The sequence below is a fragment of the Macrobrachium nipponense genome, chromosome 20 (assembly GCF_015104395.2).
Source record: "Macrobrachium nipponense isolate FS-2020 chromosome 20, ASM1510439v2, whole genome shotgun sequence".
Taxonomy (NCBI): Eukaryota; Metazoa; Arthropoda; class Malacostraca; order Decapoda; family Palaemonidae; genus Macrobrachium; species Macrobrachium nipponense.
Genome location: NC_061089.1, coordinates 16,471,106 through 16,491,681, shown reverse-complemented (window position 1 = coordinate 16,491,681; position 20,576 = coordinate 16,471,106). Strand labels below are relative to the sequence as shown.

General features: G+C 47.2%; 1 protein-coding gene across 7 annotated transcripts in view; it reads right to left on the bottom strand.

Moving 5' to 3' along the window:
- Positions 1-20,576, bottom strand: part of LOC135222513 (zinc finger SWIM domain-containing protein 8 homolog) — a 334,079-nt gene that overhangs the window by 280,384 nt on the left and 33,119 nt on the right. For all 7 annotated transcript variants that reach the window (XM_064260601.1, XM_064260624.1, XM_064260617.1 and 4 more), the window contains exon 3: positions 8,427-8,675. In XM_064260601.1, the coding sequence (XP_064116671.1) occupies positions 8,427-8,675 (249 nt within the window). The remainder of the gene's footprint in view (positions 1-8,426; positions 8,676-20,576) is intronic.

Below are 20,576 nucleotides of genomic sequence, written 5' to 3'. Positions count from 1 at the left end.
ATTCCCGCGACCGGGAAGGACCGTCAAGAAAAATCCCTTCTGTAATACAACGAGGTGGAGGCTGCTTCTGCTCTTTAGGCCTCACCTGAGGAAGAAAACTTAAAATTAAATAAAAAAGTTTCTTGAACTCAACATCATGACCGCTGTTCAAAAAAACATCAATATCATACGAATCCACGTCATCATCACCATCAACGTCAGATCCTAACTGAGAAACTTCCCCTTAAGTAAGATCCTGACGACTAGCTATCTTGGGTCTAACACTAATACCCCTCCCCCCTTCTCCTAAATAAGCGCCCTTTGGCACTGTTACAGGATTAACAGGGGACACATTGGGTAAAAAATCGTCAGGCACCTGCCCAAACCGGATCCCCACTAGGGCTTTGCCAAGACGGGGTTCACAAGCCGGGGTATCTGTTGCACTGTTACCCATGGTGCTGTCGACAGGTACCTGACAAGGAGCTGAAAATGAATCTAAAAAGAGTGTTAGATATTCGAGTAAAAGCTTCTTCAATATTCTCTGACAGCTTGTTAAACTTGGTTGAAATGTCTATCTAAACTAAGCTGTAATTTTTTCAAACTTTTGTTTCCAACTAGTTTCTATCGTCAAAAAATTTGAATCAACATCCGAAATGACTTCACTATTTACCGGTTGTACAGGTGGCAAAGCATCAATTAATTTGGAATCGGAATCACACGATACCGAAACCGAAGAGCCAGAACCATGAGCGCACAAATCAAGGAAATCATTAGATACAGGTCTAGCTACCCATTTCTTTTTCTCCTTAATAAATCTGTTATGCTGCAAGATTCTTTGATGCTTCATATAAGTCGTCATGTCTTCGTCAGACCAAGGCTTACATAAGTCACAACGAGAAGTCAAGTCACAAACCTGTCCACGACAAAAGCTACAAATGTCATGGGGTTCATACTCCCTGCTCCTTATCCTTGTCCCACAAGCCGGGGAATTCCTGATGTTGCTGGCAGAAGGAAGCATTGAATTATCTTGGCAATTCATTGGACTGTTGGACAGGTCACGTAATTCCGGGTTGCGCAAAAATTCGTAATATAATATAAATACCACAATAGAAATAAAAGTTAATTCACTATTTCGTGGATGTAATACGTGAGTGGTAATTAACATAAAGTCACATTAACAATTAATGAGAGCTTTAAAGGCACAAAAAGGTTTAGGAAATTTATAAAGAGCCCGTGATGTAAACAACACAGGCGCTCATTAACAACTGATTTTCAAGGGAAGGTTTTGTAACTGTCAAAGGCAGTGTTGCCGACTGGCAGACAGAATAGGAGGTAACAGGGTTGCCAATATGGTAAATTTTGATGTGGTTTTTGGGGATTTAGGGCTAGATAAATGATATTAAGGTAATGTTTATTAATATGAGAATTTCATATCCTAAATTCTAAAAATAAAAATCCCAATAAATAAGACTAACAGAAATGACATGATGTTTATAATATTATGCAGAGAAGCTACTGATAGGAAAAGGAAGGGTTTTTTTAACAAAGAATAGTGGCCAATTCTATGACAGATTTGCAGCCACCAGCACTGTACTGCACTTTTGTGATAAATATGATGTTATTATGATATAACAAAGTTTCATGTATACTTACCTGGCAGGTATATATATAGCTATATTCTCTGTTCGCACTGGCAGAATTTTCAAAACTCGCGGCAACCGCTAGATCACTGGTAGTTCAGGTGATCGCCACCCCGCTCCCGTGGCGCTGGTGCTCGGAATCATTCCCATTTTCGTCAGATTTTTCTCTCTGAACCCTGTCTCCTGAGGGGAGGTGGGTGGGAATTTAATTATATATACCTGCCAGGTAAGTATACATGAAACTTTGTTATATCATAATAACATCATTTTCATGTATGACACTTACCTGGCAGGTATATATATAGCTGATTGACACATTTGGAGGTGGGTCAAAGACAGCAACATTGTAAGAGTTTTAAAAAATTTAAAATTTAAAATACTCTTAGATTCCTTACCTGCTAAGGTAGCTGACTTCAGCATTCCTGCCTCTTAGCCTGCTAAGCCTTAGTAGCTTCCAACTAGGACGTGACCTATTAGTTGATGAAGCTAAATACAAGGGTCTGACAACTGGACGGGACCAATTTGTTGACAGGAAACCCTAGCCCTCTCTTACCACGGGCATTCATGCTAGGATAAGTTAGACCACCTGAACCACACACAACACTACCTAACACACTACACTTCAACAGACTGAAGAGGAAATCACCCTCTCAGACAACCGTAAAAACAACACCACTTCATTAAAATACCTAGCATGTTAGTAAGTTATGGGGTGGAAAATCCTTGCCCAATACTGCTCCTGAGGATACATATGGACCAACGTTTGACAATTGTCAAACGTTGTTTTGACGTTTCTAAGGTAATGACTTGCAAACACTGAATTAGTCCTCCAAAACGTCGTTTCAATGATATCTTTGAGGGCCATATTCTTTTTAAAAGCCAACGAGTAGCTACTGCTCTCACTTCGTGTGCCTTAACCTTAAGGATGCGAAATTTTCTTCTTGGCATAACATATGAGATTCTTTAATTAGTTCCCTAAGGAAAAAGGCAATAGCATTTTTGGTCATTGCTCTGCTAGGGTCCTTCACAGAGCACCACAGTGATTCTGAAGTTCCTCTAATCTTACTGGTTTTATCCAAATAATAGCGCAATGCCCTTACTGGACAAAGAACTATCTCTTGTTCCTGTCCTACTAGATCTGAAAGACCCATAATTTCAAATGACCTTGGCCATGGATGAGCTGGATTCTCGTTCTTGGCTAAGAACCCCTCCTGAAAAGAGCAAAACCGCTTTGTCATGTTTTCCAACCAATATGTTTTGTTAATGCTGCAGCTCACTCACCTTTTAGCTGTGGCCAATGCCACCAAAAAGATGGTCTTTTTTGTGATATCTCTCAACGAAGCTTGATCCATCGGTTCAAACTTACTAGTTCCTAAAAATTTCAGGACCACATCGAGATTCCAGGAAGGCGCTCTGTATTGGGGCTCCTTCCTTGTTGCAAAGGACCTTATGAGGTCTCTCAGATCTAGATTATTTGTAATATCTAGACCTCTATGTCTAAATACAGAAGCCAACATACTCCGATACCCTTTAATCGTCTGAGTTGACAATTTATTTCCTTCTTTAAGTATAAAAGGAAGTCGGCAATTTGGTCACAGAGGTACTGGATGAAGAAATCTTCCGACTCTTGCACCACTTGCGAAAAAAAAAAAAAAGATTCCCCACTTCGCCTGGTACAACTTAATAGTAGAGGCTCTTCTAGCTCCGGCCACCGCTCTGGCCGCCTCTCTAGAAAACCCCCCTCGCTCTGACAAGTCTTTCGATAGTCTGAACGCAGTCAGACCCAGAGCGAGGGTGTTCTTGTGGTACCTGTTGAAGTGAGGCTGTTTGAGTAGATCTACTCTTGCTGGAAGTGTCCTTGGTACATCTATTGTCCATTCCAGTACCTCTGTGAACCAATCTCGGGCCGGCCAGTATGGAGCTATGAGAGTCATTCTTGTCCCTTGACTCTCCCTGAATTTCTTCAAAACCTTCCCTAATATCTTGAACGGGGGAAAGGCGTAGACGTCTAGCCCCGTCCAATCTAGAAGAAAAGGCGTCTACTGCGACTGCTTGACGGTCTGGGACTGGAGAGCAATACGTCGTCAATCTCTTCGTCATTGCTGTCGCAAACAAGTCTACCACTGGGCGACCCCATAATTTCCACAGACTCTGGCATACTTCTAAATGAAGCGTCCATTCTGTTGATAGAAGTTGACCTTCCCTGCTCAACAGGTCCGCTCTCACATTCTTCTCCCCTTGAATGAATCTGGTGAGAAGGGTTACGTTTTCCTTCTCTGCCCAAAGAAGGATCTCCTCCGCCAACTTGCAAAGAGAGATTGAATGTGTCCCTCCTTGTTTGCGGATGTATGCCAGAGCTGTGGTATTGTCCGCGTTGAACTTGTACCACCTTGTTGCGAATCACCGCGTTGAAACTCCTTCAAGGCCAAGAAAATCGCCATCAGTTCCTTCCTGTTTATATGCAAGCCGTTTCCTCCTTGCTCCAACGACCTGAGACTTCTTGAAGTCCGAGAGTCGCTCCCCAGCCTGCGTCCGAGGCGTCTGAGAACAATACATGGTCTGGGTTCTTTTGCTGGAGAGACGCTCCCTTTGCTAACTTCCCCGTGGGGGGGGGAGTTAGCCACCACTTTAATTCCTCTTTGATCTTGCGAGGAATTCGAAACAGGAAGGAATCTGGTTGCGATTTTCTGGCCAGACTTGGTTCAAAAATATTTGTAGGGGTCTCATGTGAAGCCTTCCCTAGAGAAACGAACCGTTCCAGGGACGAGAGTCCCCCCAGTAAGCTCATCCACTCTCGTGCTGAACATTGTTCTTTCTCTAGAAAGGCTTGCACTTTCCGGATGCACAGATCTTGTCTGTTGGGAGACGGAAAAACGCCCGAAAAGTCCTGACTGAGGAGATCAGAATCCCCAAATAAACTAGCTCCTGACTGGGTTCATATTCGACTTTTCTAAGTTCACCATCAACCCTAACTCTTTCGTTAATGTTAACGTCATTTCTAAGTCCTCCAGACATTGCTTTCTTGATTGGGCTCTTATGAGCCAATCGTCCAGGTATAGAGACACTCTATTCCTAGAATGTGTAGCCACTTGCGCCACGCTCGCCATCACTCTTGTAAAAATTGTTGTGGGGCTGTGCACAGTCCAAAACAGAGGGCTTTGAACTGAAAAACCCTGTTCTGGATCACAAATCTCAGGTACTTCCTGTTACTCTTGCATGAATTGGGATATGAAAATATGCGTCTTGAAGGTCCAGGGTGACCATCCAGTCCCTGGACGGACGTACCGCTGCCAGTACTGAATCGGTCGTCTCCATCGTAAATTTTGTTTTCTCCACAAATAAATTGAGTTGACTTACGTCCAGTACTGGTCTCCATCCCCCCGAGGATTTTGCTACTAAAAACAGCCGGTGTAAAATCCCGGAGATAAGTGATCCAGAACAGGTTTCTATTGCTCCTTTCTTGAGCATAGAAGAAATTGTTCTTGTAGTGCTTCTTGTTTCCCTGGATCGCTGTAGTGAGCTCCCAGCTCTCTTGGCGATGTCGCAAGAGGCGGTCTCTTTAGAAAAGGGATCTTGTAACCTTCTTTGGCCACCTTGACTACCCAAGGATCTGCTCCCTTTTCTTCCCAAATCTCCCAAAACTTCTGGAGTCTGGCACCTACTGATGTCTGAAGGACTTGCTGTTCATTGTTTAGTACTGGGTTTCGAACCCCTCTTGGACGGAGCTCTTCTTGCTCTGAAGGCCGGACGAGAAAAGGACTTGCCTCGAAAGGGCTGACTAGCTTGCCTTGATTCCTTAGGAGTCTTCTTAACTACCTTGTTGGGTAAAATTTCCTTACCTAGGAAGTTAACAGACCTGCGTCGCCTTCTGAGTTAGGGAAAGCGAAAATATCCTGATAATATCCGCAGGAAACAATTGCTCCGAAAGTGGGAAAAAAGCAATTCGGATTTCTGGGCGTTAGAAAAAAAAAACGCCCTAGCAGCAAAAGAGCATAGAGTGACCTTTCTTAAAACTCCTGCGGTGAAAAGAGATGCCAATTCATTCGCTCCATCCTTAAGGCTTTGTCCATGCAGGACATAATACTGCTTGGGAGTTGAGAAGTCGTTGCTTCATTATCTTCCACTGTTCGTCCCAGAGCTCCCAAGGACCAATCCAGAAAATTAAAAACCTCGAAGGTCCGGAAAATCCCTTTCAAGAGATGATCTAATTCTGATGGAGGACCACCACACTTTGGCCGAATTCAAGGCATGTCTGCGGGAACTGTCCACAATGTTGGAAAAATCCCCCTGGGAGGAGGCAGGCACTCCCAGGCCGAGATTTTCCCCTGTCGCATACCAAATTCCGGACTTCGATGCCAATTTGGCAGGAGGGTGGAAAGAGAACACAGTCTTGCCCGCTTTCCTCTTTTCCTTCAACCACGTATCAATTCTTGAAGAGCCTTCTTAGCCGTAATCGAAAACTTCATCTTCAAAAACGAGGACTTCTTCGGAGTTTTATTCTTGGAGAATTGAGAAAGGGGTGATGTCGGAGCTGCAGGCTGAAAATCCCCTCCAAAAAGTGAAAGAAGGCAATTCGTCAATTTCTTTATAATCTGAAGAAGGTGCTTCATCTTCTTTTTCTTCCTCAGATTCTAAGTCTTCTATTTCCTCTTCTGCCGAAGACACATCCTGTAAACCCAGGTCTTGCTGCAGAAAATCTTCTCCAACCTCGCGTGAAGAAACCTGCTCCTGCCGCCTGCTCCTGCGTCCTTCTGAGCTCCGAGGTTGCGTCCTGCGTCCTGTTCCGGAAGCTTGCGTCCTGCGTCCTTGCTCCGAAAACTTGCGTCCTGCTTCCTGTTCTCTTAACTTGCGTCCTGCGTCCTGCTCCCGTAACTTGCGCCTCCTACCCTCCCGAGACTCCGAAGCCTGAGAGAAGGCGGCCAACCATCATGCGTCCTCTTAGACGACTTGACTGGGAGAGATGCGTCCTTACGCCTTGTAGGAGGAAGTTCCGATGTTTTCCCCACGATTTAACCAAATCGCTAACCTTCCTTGCATCTCTTCAAGGAAGTTTCCTAGTCTCTGCTTCCTGGCGTGAAGTCTGAGCAAGCGGAGAACAAAAGACGAGACGGATCATCAACACGAGAAACTCGATCTTGAGTTTCTACGAAAAGGGGAAGATATCGGAGAGACTGCTCCGTATTCCGAAGGAGAGCTCCTATCCCGAGAACCGTCGTACATGAGGTCTTGCGTTCTTGTCTTGACTTAAAGGATCTCCTCCTTTTAATCGGAACCACCTCTTCCTCATCACTAGAAGAGAAAATCTCGGGACTAACTCCACCGTTCTTGCGGGTAACGCCCTCATCTTGAGAAGACGTAGGTCTATGCGTCCTCTTCAGAGGACGCGAAACTTCCGCATAACGTCCATACCTGCCTGACGCAGCACTATCTGTCGAGGAAAGACATTCCCAGTGTCGCCTTTTCTATGGCGCACTGCTGCAGCCTGGGACGCAACAGGACTGCCTGAAGGGACGACTGATCGTAAGGGAACCCCTCTCGCCTCCCTTCGACTGTCGACATGCCTTCTCCCTTGGGTCTGGAGCTTGGCAGAGGTCTAGGTCTAGGAGCACGAGTGAGACGATCAGCCAGCCCCCTCCACTACACTGACACTTTCAATCGTACCCACTTTGTCTGTAAGACGCTGAATCTGATCGCCCATTGACGCAAGGGCGGCAAACACTTTCACAATATTAGTATCCTCAGAAACAGCAGCGGGCGCAGGAGAGACCTGAGGAGAAGGATTAACAACTTCTACTTGGGAAGAAGGGGGAGAAATAACAGAATATTCAAGGCCTTACTAGAAGAACCTGACCCTCTCACTCCGAGACACCGATCTTCTTACTCTATCCTTTTCAAGTCTCTCAACATATTTGGTGAAAGTCTTCCATTCTTTCTCATTTAAACTTTCACACTCATTACATCTATTGTCCCAAGTACACAAAACCTCTCTACACTTCTTACATAGTGTGTGAGGGTCTACCGAAGCTTTCGGTAGTCTCACCTTACACCCTTCTTTCATACACACTCGAAATACTATACCAGAATCAGACATTCTAATAACTTCCAATCGCGATTGCCGATCCAACTTTCCAATACGATACCCAATAAACCATCCAAGTACAGCGAAAGTCAGCTAACGAGTTTCGAATTCTAGCAGGGAACCAACAACGATGTTGCCGGTTCAGTGGCAGAAAAAAATCTGACGAAAATGGGAATGATTCCGAGCACCAGCGCCACGGGAGCGGGGGGGTCGGTGGCGATCACCTGAACTACCAGTGATCTAGCGGTTGCCGCGAGTTTTGAAAATTCTGCCAGTGCGAACAGAGAATATAGCTATATATATACCTGCCAGGTAAGTGTCATACATGAAAATGTTGTTGTGAACTACTCAATGTCATAGTCTATATATATATATACATATATATATATAATTTATATATATATATATTATATATATATAGATATATATATATATATATATATAAGTATCATATATATAATATAGTTAATATATAACTTATATATATATATATATATAATATATATATATATATATATATTATATAAAGCTAAATGCTTGCCCTTTAGCTTGGAAATATCTCTAAATGGCCCAGAGGGTAAAAGCTTTCATCTTCCAATAAATAAATTACATTTCACAGACACCTCAGCTGATGCTTCAGTTTTATCATTAAAACACAACACTGAAAATTTCCTACCCAAAACAAAGTATATAAAGTGACAGAAAGCCATTCTTCTTTCAACACGTACCTATCTGAAGGGGATCGTGGACACTCTTATGTTTGTATAAGTTTTCACCTCTGATGAATTCCTCTGCATTGCCATTTGCAAGGCAGCTGTACAAACGGATATCTTCTTCATTTTCCGGGAAACTCCAGAAGGCAATGTGAAGCTGAAGCTGCTCTGGGACAGGAGGCATCATCTGTTCGACAACTTCGAAGGGAATATGTGCTGCCACTGTGCGGGCGCACATCTCAGTGAGAGAATGTACCCTGCCATCTGTAAATAAAAAAAAAATTTTAAAGGTTTCTTGTGAAAAATACACCCTTAACCCCACAACACTGACCTCAAACTTTCTTCAACCTTAAATTCAACTCATCTTTTGGATCACCAATATGCATTCTATAAGGAAGCACTTTCTCAACCTAAAGATATTAGTATGACTCCATGTAACCCCTATGATTTGTAAAACTTAGGCAGCCAAGTCACTGAAGCATTTCAGCCATTCAGTCCTTAGTATCATGTGTTGTTTATTAGGGCAATTAAGAAAACTACAAAGTGTTATAGAAACTGAGGCTACCTGGAGATGTGTTCAATAAAAAGTAGAAGGAAATACAAGAGGGGGACAGTAATGAAAGTATGAAATATCATAAAAACCTAGAAAACAAATATGGACAGAGGTCCTGTTTAGAGAGTGAACATTTGGAGGCCACAAGCTAGGAATGATGGCAGTCCTGTGCAAAAAAAAATACATATAAAAAACAAATAAAAAATAATTGAAAGGTAAATTGGTTTTAATTTAGTTCAACATTTTATAACTGTTTTCAGGTGTCACCTTTCCTGACAGGAGCAAAAAAGACAAAGAAGCTGAACTCTCCAGTCCCTCTATTCGCAGAAAAATGACAATTTGTCCAAAATTGCATTTTTCCTAACTATACAAACCTGAGGTCCTTTTACAATAGGAAGATACTAGCGGCAGCTGGATAGGTCGTAAGCTTTCGAACAAGGGGTTCGGTAGTTAACTGCTTGTCCGACAGGCTGCGCGCGCGCGACTGGGAGGGTAAACAAATCACTTTTGCTTTGGCCCAAGCAAAAACTGCAGAGTGTGGAGGGGTGGCATGAGGTGGGGCTATGTGTAAAAGGACCTCAGGTTTGTATAGTTAGGAAAAATGCAATTTTGGACAAATTGTCATTTGTTCCGACACGGCATACAAACCTTCGGTCCTTTACAATAGGAAGACTCACTTCTTGGTGGGTGGAATCTGAGTCTTTTTGTGAACAGACTGGTGTTCGCCCTACCTTGGAAGCAGCCTCCCTGGTCGTAAGAGCGAGGGAGGGATCCAAGCCTCTGTCCGATTGATCGGGGTGTGCACCGCAGGATCAATGGTCAGACCTCTGGACCGAGTACTAAGAGAGGGGCATGCGCATCTCTAGTACCAGCAATGCAAGAACTTGTTCCTGTACAGGAGCAAATATAAAGTCATGGGTTTGACTCTTGTAGGCATCCACTTCCCCCCCTTGTAGAAGGAAGTGGTGGATATTCTGCTCCTATCCCTAGTGAAAGGGATAGGATGGGGCTCTGTCATATAGCTCACCTGCATCTCGTCCTCATCCAGCGTAGTGACGACCATGGCCCTCTGCCCACAGGTAGAGGGGAAGGAAAAGATGGGAAGAGAGAGCCAGTCACTCACTCACTCACACATCCATCCACACAGTCACACCAGGACTCGATGCTGTTCAGCCTGCGAGGGTCTGGGTTAGCTACACAACTTGTTGAGGCAGCCACCACGGGTCCCAAGGAAAAGGTATCCAAGGACCTGTGGGCAATATCCGAAGGTAGAAGGACGTAAAGGTAGTCTGGTTAGACCAGACCCCTGCCTTCAGGACCTGCGCCACGGAGAAGTTCTTGCGAAACGCCAACGCCAATGAGGGGCCAATACTTCTGACTTCGTGAGCTCTCGGACGGACGTACGGATGTCGTCACTACCATCAGCCTCATACGCCCTCCTGATGACCTCACGCAGCCAGAATGAAAGAGTGTTCTTGGATACTTCTTTTCTTGGTGACCCCGGTGCTAACGAAGAGGCGTCGACACTCAGGCCTGAGGTGTCGAGTTCTCTTCAGATAGCGCCGTAGCGCCCTCACAGGACAAAGCAGCATCTCATCCGCATCATTATCGGTGAAGTCCAATAGGGAGGGAATCGTGAATGACTCGAACCTGTCATCAGGGACTGACGGTTTCTGAGTCTTCGCAACGAAGTTCGGGACGAAATCGAGCGTCACGGATCCCCATCCCCTGGAGTGTCGTACATCATAGGAAAGACCATGAAGTTCCCCTACTCTCTTCGCCGATGCCAGGGCCAGCAAGAAGAGGGTCTTGAGGGTCAGATCCCTGTCTGACGACTCTCGGAGTGGCTCGAACGGTGTTCGAGTCAGACTCCTAAGGACGAGAGTCACGTCCCACACGCAGGGGGCCTGAGTTCCCTGGGTGGGCAAGACCTCTCGAAGCTCCTCATCAGCAAGGAGATCTCGAAACGAGTTCGAGATGTCAACCCCCTCAGTTTCAGGACGAGCGCCAAGGCGGCTCTGTATCCTTTAACTGTGGGGACTGAAAGGAGCTTCTCTCGGCGGAAGAAACACGAGGAAAAATCGCTACCTGCTGAAGAGTGGCTCTGAGAGGAGATAGACCCCAAGTCTACGACACCAACCACAGAAGACGGCCCACTTCCCCCTGGACACAGCTGCAGAGGACTGACGGACGTTTCCAGCCATCTCTGTTGCTGCGCTACGAGAAAAGCCTCTCGTTCGCAAGAGATGGTGGATAACAGCCAGCCGTGAAGACGTAGGGAACTGGACTGCTCGGTGGTACCGCTCGACGTTGTGGCTGGGCGAGAAGGTTGTGCCAAGGGGAATCTCTCTCGGTTCTCCTGCGAGAAGAGCCAGCAGGTCCGGATACCAAATGGCCTGTGGCCATTGGGAGCCACCAGGATCATCCTGAGATTCGGGTGACCAGCGCTCGACTGATCACCTTGCGAATCAGGCTGAACGGGGGAAAGGCATAGGCGAAGAGGTTGTCCCACGGGTGTTGAAGAGCGTCCTCTGCAGCTGCCCATGGGTCCGGCACGGCCGAGAAGAACACCTGGAGCTTCCTGTTGTGCCGGGTGGCGAACAGATCCACGACTGGTCGCCCCCCCACAGGTCGAAGAGCCTTTCCGCCACGTCCTGGTGTAGAGACCATTCGGTCCCTACACCTGATCCCGACGGCTGAGCGTGTCTGCTACTACATTCCTCTTCCTGGAATGTAGCGTGCCGACAGCTCTATTGAGTGTGCCTGAGCCCACTCGTGCACCTGCCGTGTCAACTGGTACAACGGGAGGGACACTAGGCCCCCTGTTTGTTGACGTAAGCCACCACCGTGGTGTGTCGCACATCAACACCACTGAGTGTCCCATCAAGCGGTCCTGAAACTCTTGGAGAGCGGGGAACGCTGCCTTGAGTTCCAGTACATTGATGTGAAGGTGCTTGTCGTTCTCGTCCCACACTCCTGAAGTCAGCAACTCCTCCAGGTGTGCACCCCATCCCTCGGTCGATGCATCTGAGAACAGCTGCATGTCCGGGGGGGGAGTGCGCAGCGGCACTCCTCTTAAGAGGTTCCTGTCGTCGAGCCACCAGGCTAGGTCCTGCCTCACCTCCTGTGTCAGTGAACACTGGAAAGCTTGGGGATCCGTCGCCTTGTGACCAACTCTCCTTTAGTCTCCACTGAAGAGACCGCAGGTGAAGACGCCCGTGAGGGACTAACTTCTCGAGTGACGACAGGTGTGCGCCGATCACGACTTGCCATCGCTGAGCTACCTGTTCCTGCCGAGAACAGGAAACTGGTTGGCTGCCTCCCTGAATCTGCTGATCCGCGAGTCTGCGGGGAAGACTCGCCCTGCTTACCGTGTCGATCAGCATACCCAGGTACTTCATCTCTGCTTGGGCTCGAGATCGGACTTCTCGAAGTTCACAACGATCCCCAGATCGCGACAGAACTCGAGCAGCCGATCCCTGTCCTGTAGCAACTGCGAGCGAGCTCGCCAGGAATAATATTCCAACAATCGTCGAGATACCTCATCAGACGTATCCCGTGCGAATGGGGCCCAAGCAGACACCAGAGTGAACACTCGCGTGAACACCTGTGGGGCGGTTGAGAGACCGAAGCACAGTGCCCTGAACTGGTATACCGTCCCGTCGAGGATGAAGCGGAGGTACTTTCTGGAGGACTGATGAATGGGTATTTGGAAATACGCATCCTTGCAAAGTCCACTGGAAAAGCATGAAAATCGTTCTCCCTTGATGGGAAGTCGAGCCAACTGAGCGTTTGTGCCGTCTCCATCGTGAAACCGGGTCTGGCGAACAAAACCGGGGTTTCAGGGGAGAGAGGATTCTATCACCGGGCGCCAGCCTCCCGATAGACTTTTCCACCCTCAGGAAGAGTCGACTGTAAAAGCCCGGTGACTGATCCGTGACGATCTCTACAGCTCTCTTGCTCAGCATGGTCTTGATCTCCTGTCTGAGTGCTACGTCCTTCGGTGACCCGGGGACGTACGACTGCTGTTGGACCGGGTTGGAGGTGAGGGGTGGCCGAGATTCGAAGGGTAATAGATATCCCTCCCGAAGGACATCCTACAATCCAGGTCTCGGCGCCTGTAGCGCTGCCAAGTTGCCCAATGGCTGGCCAGGCACCCCCCCCACTTACCTGGGCAGGCAGGTGAGGGGGTGGGAACGCCGTCCCTAGCGTTTCCCCCCTTTCCTTTCTTCGACTTCTTCCCAGAGCCTCCACGGGATGAGGAGGGCTGGGAGGAGGGGCTGGTTACGGCCCCCTTGCTAGAAGTCGAAGAAGACAGAGTCATTCCTCCGGGGCTTCGACGCAGCAACCGTCTTAGCAGCCGAGGAAGCGCTAGCCGAGCTCTTAGACTTGGCCGCAGTCCGAGGCTGCCCAGAAGCCTTCGAGACTGCCTGGTGAACCAGACGGTCCACTGTCCTCAGTGCGCCGTCTGTCCACCGCAGCGTCCACCATCTCTCCTGGGAAGAGAGACGTGGAACTCCGTAAAGGTCCGTTTCGAAGTCCCAATCCGCCGCTTCACGCCCGGCCGCCCTGGAAAACACGAGTAAGGACAGCGTCCCTTCGTCGGAGAACCAGGTTGGCCCACAGGTTCACCGTCTGGTGGGCAAGGAAAGAGATGGCTCTTCCCCCAGACTGGCAAAGTCTCCTGAAGGCCGAGTCATCTTCGGGAGAAATTCCCCCGGAGTTGGCTGCGACCTTAGATACTGTGAGGGACCACAGATCTAGCCAGGAGACGGCCTGGAAAAGCTGCCATGGCGGTAGATTCCAGGCCTAGTGCCTCTTGCCTGCGAGAACCACAGGTTCTCGGACAGGAGCTGTTGCAGAGACACACCCGGAGTCAGCCTCGCTAACTCCGGTTCACCTGTTTGGGCGGCCATCGGATCTTCAGATGGCAACGTAAAACCGCCGCTGTCGTAGCAGAGGAGGTGGAAGTAGCTGCTAGACCTGCCAGACTTCAGTGAAACCGTCCTGTCCAAGAGACAAGCGATTCAACAATTGGTCCAGCACTGAGTCAGCCAGCTCTGACCGCGGCGGGCAAACCCACCGTCGGTCTGGGTTCCCTCTTCGGGCCCCAGAACGACTCGAGCCGGGACGTGGGCTCGGATGGTGGGAGCGGCGATCCTTCCCGAGGTCGTTGTGCTGACGAATCAGCGCAATAACCTCGGCAAAGTTCCTCTGGATCTCAGGAGTGACTGCATCCTGTGGAGTCGGACCGTCCAGTCCCTCAAACAGGAGCACCTCCCGAGACCCTCCTCCCTCAAGGAGAGGAGCAGCGACAGCCCCCTCTCGGTCTCCTCCAACACCTGTGCGTAAGACCTGGCTGGTCCGAGAACCGAGCCTGGTACGTACGACGACGTGGCGGGATCCTGAAGGGCGCACCCTTCACGATCACTCCTCAATACCTCGCCCCTCCCCGGTGTAACGAGGAGGTTGAAGGTATGGGAGAGGCAGACCTGACGCTCTCTCCTCGCCCTCCACCTGGCAGAACCAGCGGGCTTGGAGGACTGCAGGCGATCGTTCAACCCGCGGTGGCGATCGAGCTGCAGACCTAGTCGAGCCGTCTCGCTGTGGAGAACGGCGGGACCGAGAACAGCGGCCCCGGTCTCGTGTGTCAGAGGAGCTGGTGCTGGTTGCCGTACCGATCTCTCTCTGTGCAGAGACGAAGAGGTCAAGGCGACCGGCGGAGCTCCACTGTCAACGGTAGGAGGACCGGTGCGTGTCCTCACGGTGCGTCAGTTCGCTGGTACCAGCCGTGGCTGGTGCCGGCGAACAGGGGGACCTCTTCCCAGCCTCAGCCCGTGGCCGGTCATGGACCGTCACGTCCGCCCGGGTAGCCAGCTGCTCGCCGCAGAGAGCGAGAGCTGGTCTGGTGAGAGTCGCGTGAGCGGCTGTCACCAGTCTTCCGCTCCGTGCCGTGAACCTGACGCTGAGCGGACTCAGAGGTCTGGTTCCTGGCTGCACGGTCGCTGGTAGGCGACCGTACACTCGGTACCTCTCGCGAACGAGCGGCCGAGCCGGATCCTGCTGCTGTGGCCGAACCACTGACAGCAGGTGAGGAAGTGCCGGTGTTAGCCGGCACCCCTCTGTCCCCGTAGTCTTCTTCCTTGCGGGAGAAGAGACGGGTCCTGCTCCCGAAGGAGCAGGGCGACCAGCGGAAGAACCCCCCGTCTCACCAGAGCGAGACGGGCCCTTAGAAGCTCCCGAAGGGGACTTCTTAGGGGGGGGGGAGGCGACCTTCTTCTTCTTAGGGGGGGAGCCTTAGAAGAAAAGAAGGGGAAGAAGGCGGCAGACGACGACGACGAAGAAGACGATGAAGACGACGACGACACCTTCCTCCTATTCTTCTTCTTCTTCGTCAAACTCCTCAAGGACCGACGTCAGGTCTGTCATCCAGGACGGAGCCGGGGCTGCTGTTGCCGAAGCAACAGGGCCCGGACGTACCTGTCCGAAACAGACCCAGCATCGGGAGCAGCGGCGCCAGGAACGGGAACAACAACATCAGCAGGTGCGAGCATCACAGGAACGGCAGCAGACACGGCAGGATCAGGAACAGGAACAGCAGGTGGTGGTCACGGCAAGGTACGGCAGATACAGCTGGTCGAACCAACGGCACAGACGGTCATCGGTACCGGTGGGAGGTCCAGGGGCGAGCTTCTTCGGGCACGATGAAGTCCGGTCGCGGCAGCACGGCAAACCCAGGTGGCTGCATCACACTCCCCCGAGTTACGGCGGACTGGCCCCTGCCACCGATGTTGTGGGTGTTACAGAGACCGCGTGCTGGGTGTACACCAGGTGAGGAGGAAAGGTGACGCGTAGCCAGGTGATTGTCAGGGTCGTGGTGGTGGTTGTGACCGTAGCATGCGTAACCGCCACGGAGCCAGCGAGATGATAGAGCAGCCCCTGGACACTCGGCACGCCCTGCAGTCCCAACGATGCCAACCTGTCGAGGTCATCCTTCACGGCAAACCGCACCTGATGGAGGCAAAGTCGGGTGATTAGGAGGATCCTCTACCCTCGCGCGAAAGACGAGCGGATAGAGGACCCAGAGTACAACTCTACGTCGGGTATCTAGCGCCCTCCTCCACACTCGACACATCGGGAGAGGAGAAGGACCTAGACACCGCCCCCGCCCCCGAAGGGGAAGGCGCGAGACGTGGAAGTTGAGCGGGCGGCAGGAAAGAAGACGAAGTGTCCGTCACCAAAGGAGTCGCGGGAGGGCTTTCCGACGACTCCTTTGCAGGCCTTCGCTTCTTCCTGCCCTCATACAATGTCCACTGCGCCTCCGACCAGTCAATACAAACATCACAGGGCTCGGCCCGGGTGCATTCGCGCCCCCGGCACCGAGCACACAAAACATGAGGGTCAATCTCGGGGAATGATATGAACTTCCCGCATTTGCGCCCTTCGGTACCCGGGCAAAGTCTCCTTGGGGTAGCGAGGCGGGGAGATTCCATCATAATTCAATTGCAGCGTAATTAATATGATAAGAGAGAATAACTGTACTTACAAGCTCTTTCATACACAATTACAAACAAACTAGAAAGCAAACGACGAGCAGCGGGCAGAGAGCGAACACACACGTCCATCCACTGTGAGGCCGAAAGCAAAAGTGGTTTGTTTACCTCCCAGTCGCGCGTTTGCGCGCCTGTCGGACAAGCAGTTAACTACCGAACCCCTTGTTCGAAAGCTTACGACCTATCCAGCTGCCGCTAGTATCTTCCTATTGTAAAAGGACCGAAGGTTTGTATGCCGTGTCGGAACAATTGTTATTCCAAATGTTGCTTTACTACTTTCCCAGCTCTATGGGGTTGGAAGGGTAAATTACCCCAAATTGTGATGGATTTGTAGAAATAATATTAATTTTGTTTAAAAATTATGTTTCTTTTGACTCAAAAAGCCAATAATTTTACAGCTACCTAAGAAGCTACTTGGGTGGAATAGTCTTAATATCATTCCAACTTTGACTCTCAAACTACTGAATGAATGTTTATGAGTCCATGAGTTCTGGGGACTAAAAATGGTCATGTGGAATGGGCTAGCAAATTGTTCATAAACCTACTGTCTGTCCAATGAGAGGACTAAATCAATTACATTTTACCCAAATTGTACAAACAAGTAGTACATCATTAGTGACCAAGATTATGAGGAAGAGGAGTCGAAGTCACAGCAACCCTTCCCTTTCAGAGCAAGTAAAAATTCACAAACATATCCAGGGACCACTACACATCATATTTCTTTCTGATCTGAATTAAAAAGAACATCAGAATTATAAACAATATTCCAATACAGCATGCAGAATCAGGTAACTCATCAGCAGTCCAGAGGTTAATACTAAGTGCTGGAATATCCACTTTAATAGAAAGCAAGTTTTTAAAACAACCTAAGATACAAATTTGCTCCTGAAAGCCAATCCAAAGCAAAATAAATGCTCATGATTACATTCTAAAAAGAATAAGAAATTTTAGTTGTATAGCAGAGTTAATGGTGACAAGAAAGAAAAAGAAAAAAAATTATGATCATGTTACAATGGTGAAAAAAAAAAAAAAAAAGGGGGGGGGGAGCCCTTTCTGAACACTCCCATAAGTATGAGGATCAAAATATGACACCTGCCTACCTGAGTATTGGAGGCATCGACAATTGGAAAGAAAATGTATGCAACTTAAATGTGTGATGGCTAATACGTATAACCAGAGCCGTATATAGTGTGTTTGGCCATGGTCGGAACCCCTTATTCAAGGTCACTGGCTGATGGGCGCCATCTTGCCTCTGTCCGACTGCCCTGACACAGTCAGAACCGTCACGCCACTAGCACGTCGCACACGGAGAAACGTTTTATTAATTTTCGGTAAATTACATACTTTACTCCAATGGTTGGCTGTGCAGCACTAGGCTGTTCCTTGCAGTATGGACAGGGTAAAAGGATGCAGAGATTCCCTAGAAACCCAAAGAGACGACGGCAATGGGAGATTAAAGTGAAACGAGAAAATTGAAAAGCCCATAACAAATTTTATTTATTTATGTTTGGAAAGTTCAAGATTTTTCCTCTTTACTTTTCATATGTGCAACATTTGCATTTTTACTGGTAGTAAATATAGCATATGACTAAATAACATATTTTAATTGCTGATATTCAGGCCTGTAGTTAACAATGATTTATTTTATCTTTAGGGTCATTTTGAGGATGATCAGTACGAATCGGGAAGAGCTCATGGCCTTAAATGCCTTAAGTTATCTGCTATTCACAAAATCAAAATCCCCGTAACAATTCTGGCAATAGTACTGATGCTACCAGTAGCGATTCTACCAATCCTGTTGGAGAGTTAAAAGAAGCAGCATTAATGAGGACGATACAAAATCTCCGAAAGAAATTTCTTTAGCAATTTGGTAAAAGCAGGACTTCATTACTTGATTGAACGCAAAGAATACAGTAAAGACTTGCTTACAACAGCTTGGTTCATTGGTTTGATAAATAATTGGTGCGATTTAATGTCAAGTAGACATCCAATCATGACACTAAGTAATGTCAATGATTCGTGTTATAAGAAAGCTATACTGCATCTTCAGCAAGTTGTAAGTGTTTCTTGAAATACGTATTGGAGTTAATGCCTAGTGGAAGCCAGTTCAAACTGGAGTGATATTGTCTACCACTTCCATTCTTAATCTCCAAAGCAATTACTTGGCTAAAGGTCACAGATTTTTACTGACATCCATATTCACTCAAGATTGTCTAGAAAACTTGTTTAGCTCCATAACACTGAAAAACCAGTGCCAACTGCCCTAGAATTTCGAGTCTCTGATATTGATATCAGTTGCACGATTTCTGAAATGCTCAAGTGCAAGTAATTATAACGTAGATGACAGCAAGTTTCTAGCTGACTTTCTTAATAAGCCCAATGTTGAAACAAATGGTGATGCTGAAAATGAAACTGAGGAACATAATTTTGACCAATTCTCAAGTGACAATTTGATGAATCAAGCAGAACTGAGCAGCCTCCATTATATTGCTAGTTACTGCATAAAAAAAGTTAAAAAGTCAAATAGTCATTGGACGTTTTGTCTTCAAACAATAGAGAGCAACCAGTCAACACAGAAAGATCCTTCTCAAAGGTTGACTCAATCAAAAGAATATAGAAAAAAACTGCCTAGTTTATAACACAGATGCCTGCTTCAGTTTATTTCAGAATGCAGAAAATATTTTTCGGGCAAATGAAGAGTTTTGGAAACAAGAGCAATTTATTAGGACGACTAGTGCATTAAGGGTAGACTCCTGAAGTTTTTCTTCACTTTAAGATTACATATTTATGCTAAAAAAACAAGAGAATATTCGTAAAGCTCGATCGTTAAAATCAAAAGGCAGTGAATTAGGGAGTAAGAGTATGATGATGAGAAAAGCTATAATGAATATGGGTAAACAGTGAATTCTGAAACCATGTATATTTCATAATACTTACGTATTTTTAAAATTAAAACTGTAATAAAGTTATAAACTATCACGAGTGTTTTGACAAACATCTTAATGTTTGATAGAAACCTTCAATTAACAATCAGCAGCATATGATAAGAGAGAAAGGGAGAGAAAAGCCGAGACATCGCTCAGGTGAGTGAGCGTGGCTTAACAGGACAGGAGCAAGATAGCGCCCTGTCAAAAGGTTGGCCAAACTCTCTCTATATACGGCTCTGCGTTTAACTCTTAAGAGCTCTCTTTCCTTGTTATTAAACAACAAACAGTAAATATATCCTAAAAATAAAAGTAGCTTAGTGTACCAAGTTTACTACTTCTTTTTTTTTTTTGTGCCCTCTGTTACCGGTAAAAAAGCTTATAACAAACATTGTATATTCCAAGGCAAATAGGTATCTGTGTAAATAACTGCTTTTTATTAATACGGAATTCCTGCTGTGTATTCTGTAGCCACTTCTTAAAAGATTATGCCACTATTCAAATAAAAAAATAAACACATTACACAGAAAAATAGTCTAGCTTCACAAGAGATATTGCGATATGGCAAATTAAGATTTTTGCTCAGATATACAAATATGATATTGTAATGATACAATTAAGTTTGTTCATACTTACCTGGCAGATATATATATAGCTGATAATTTCCGACGACCGACAGAATTTAAAACTTACGACACACGCAGTGGGAGTCAGGTGGTTAGTACCCATTCCCTTCCGCTGGGAGGCGGGTATCAGGAACCATTCCATTTTCTATTCATAATTTTTATTTCCACTGTCTCCTGAGGGGAGGTGGGCGGGTAATTAATTATATATATCTGCCAGGTAAGTATGAACAAACTTAATATGACAATTTGTCAAAAATTGCATTTTTCCTAACTATACAAACCTGAGGTCCTTTAACAATAGGAAGGTAACTAGCGGCAGCTGGGACGGTCGTAAGCTTCGAACAAGGGGAGAACGGTAGTTAAACTGCTTGTCCGATCGTGGCGCGCTCGCCCGAGAGGTGAAGAATCCACTTTTGCTTTAGGCCCATGCAAAAAGTTGCAGAGTGAGGGGTGGCATGAGGTGGGACTATATGTAAAGGACCTCAGGTTTGTATAGTTAGGAAAAATGC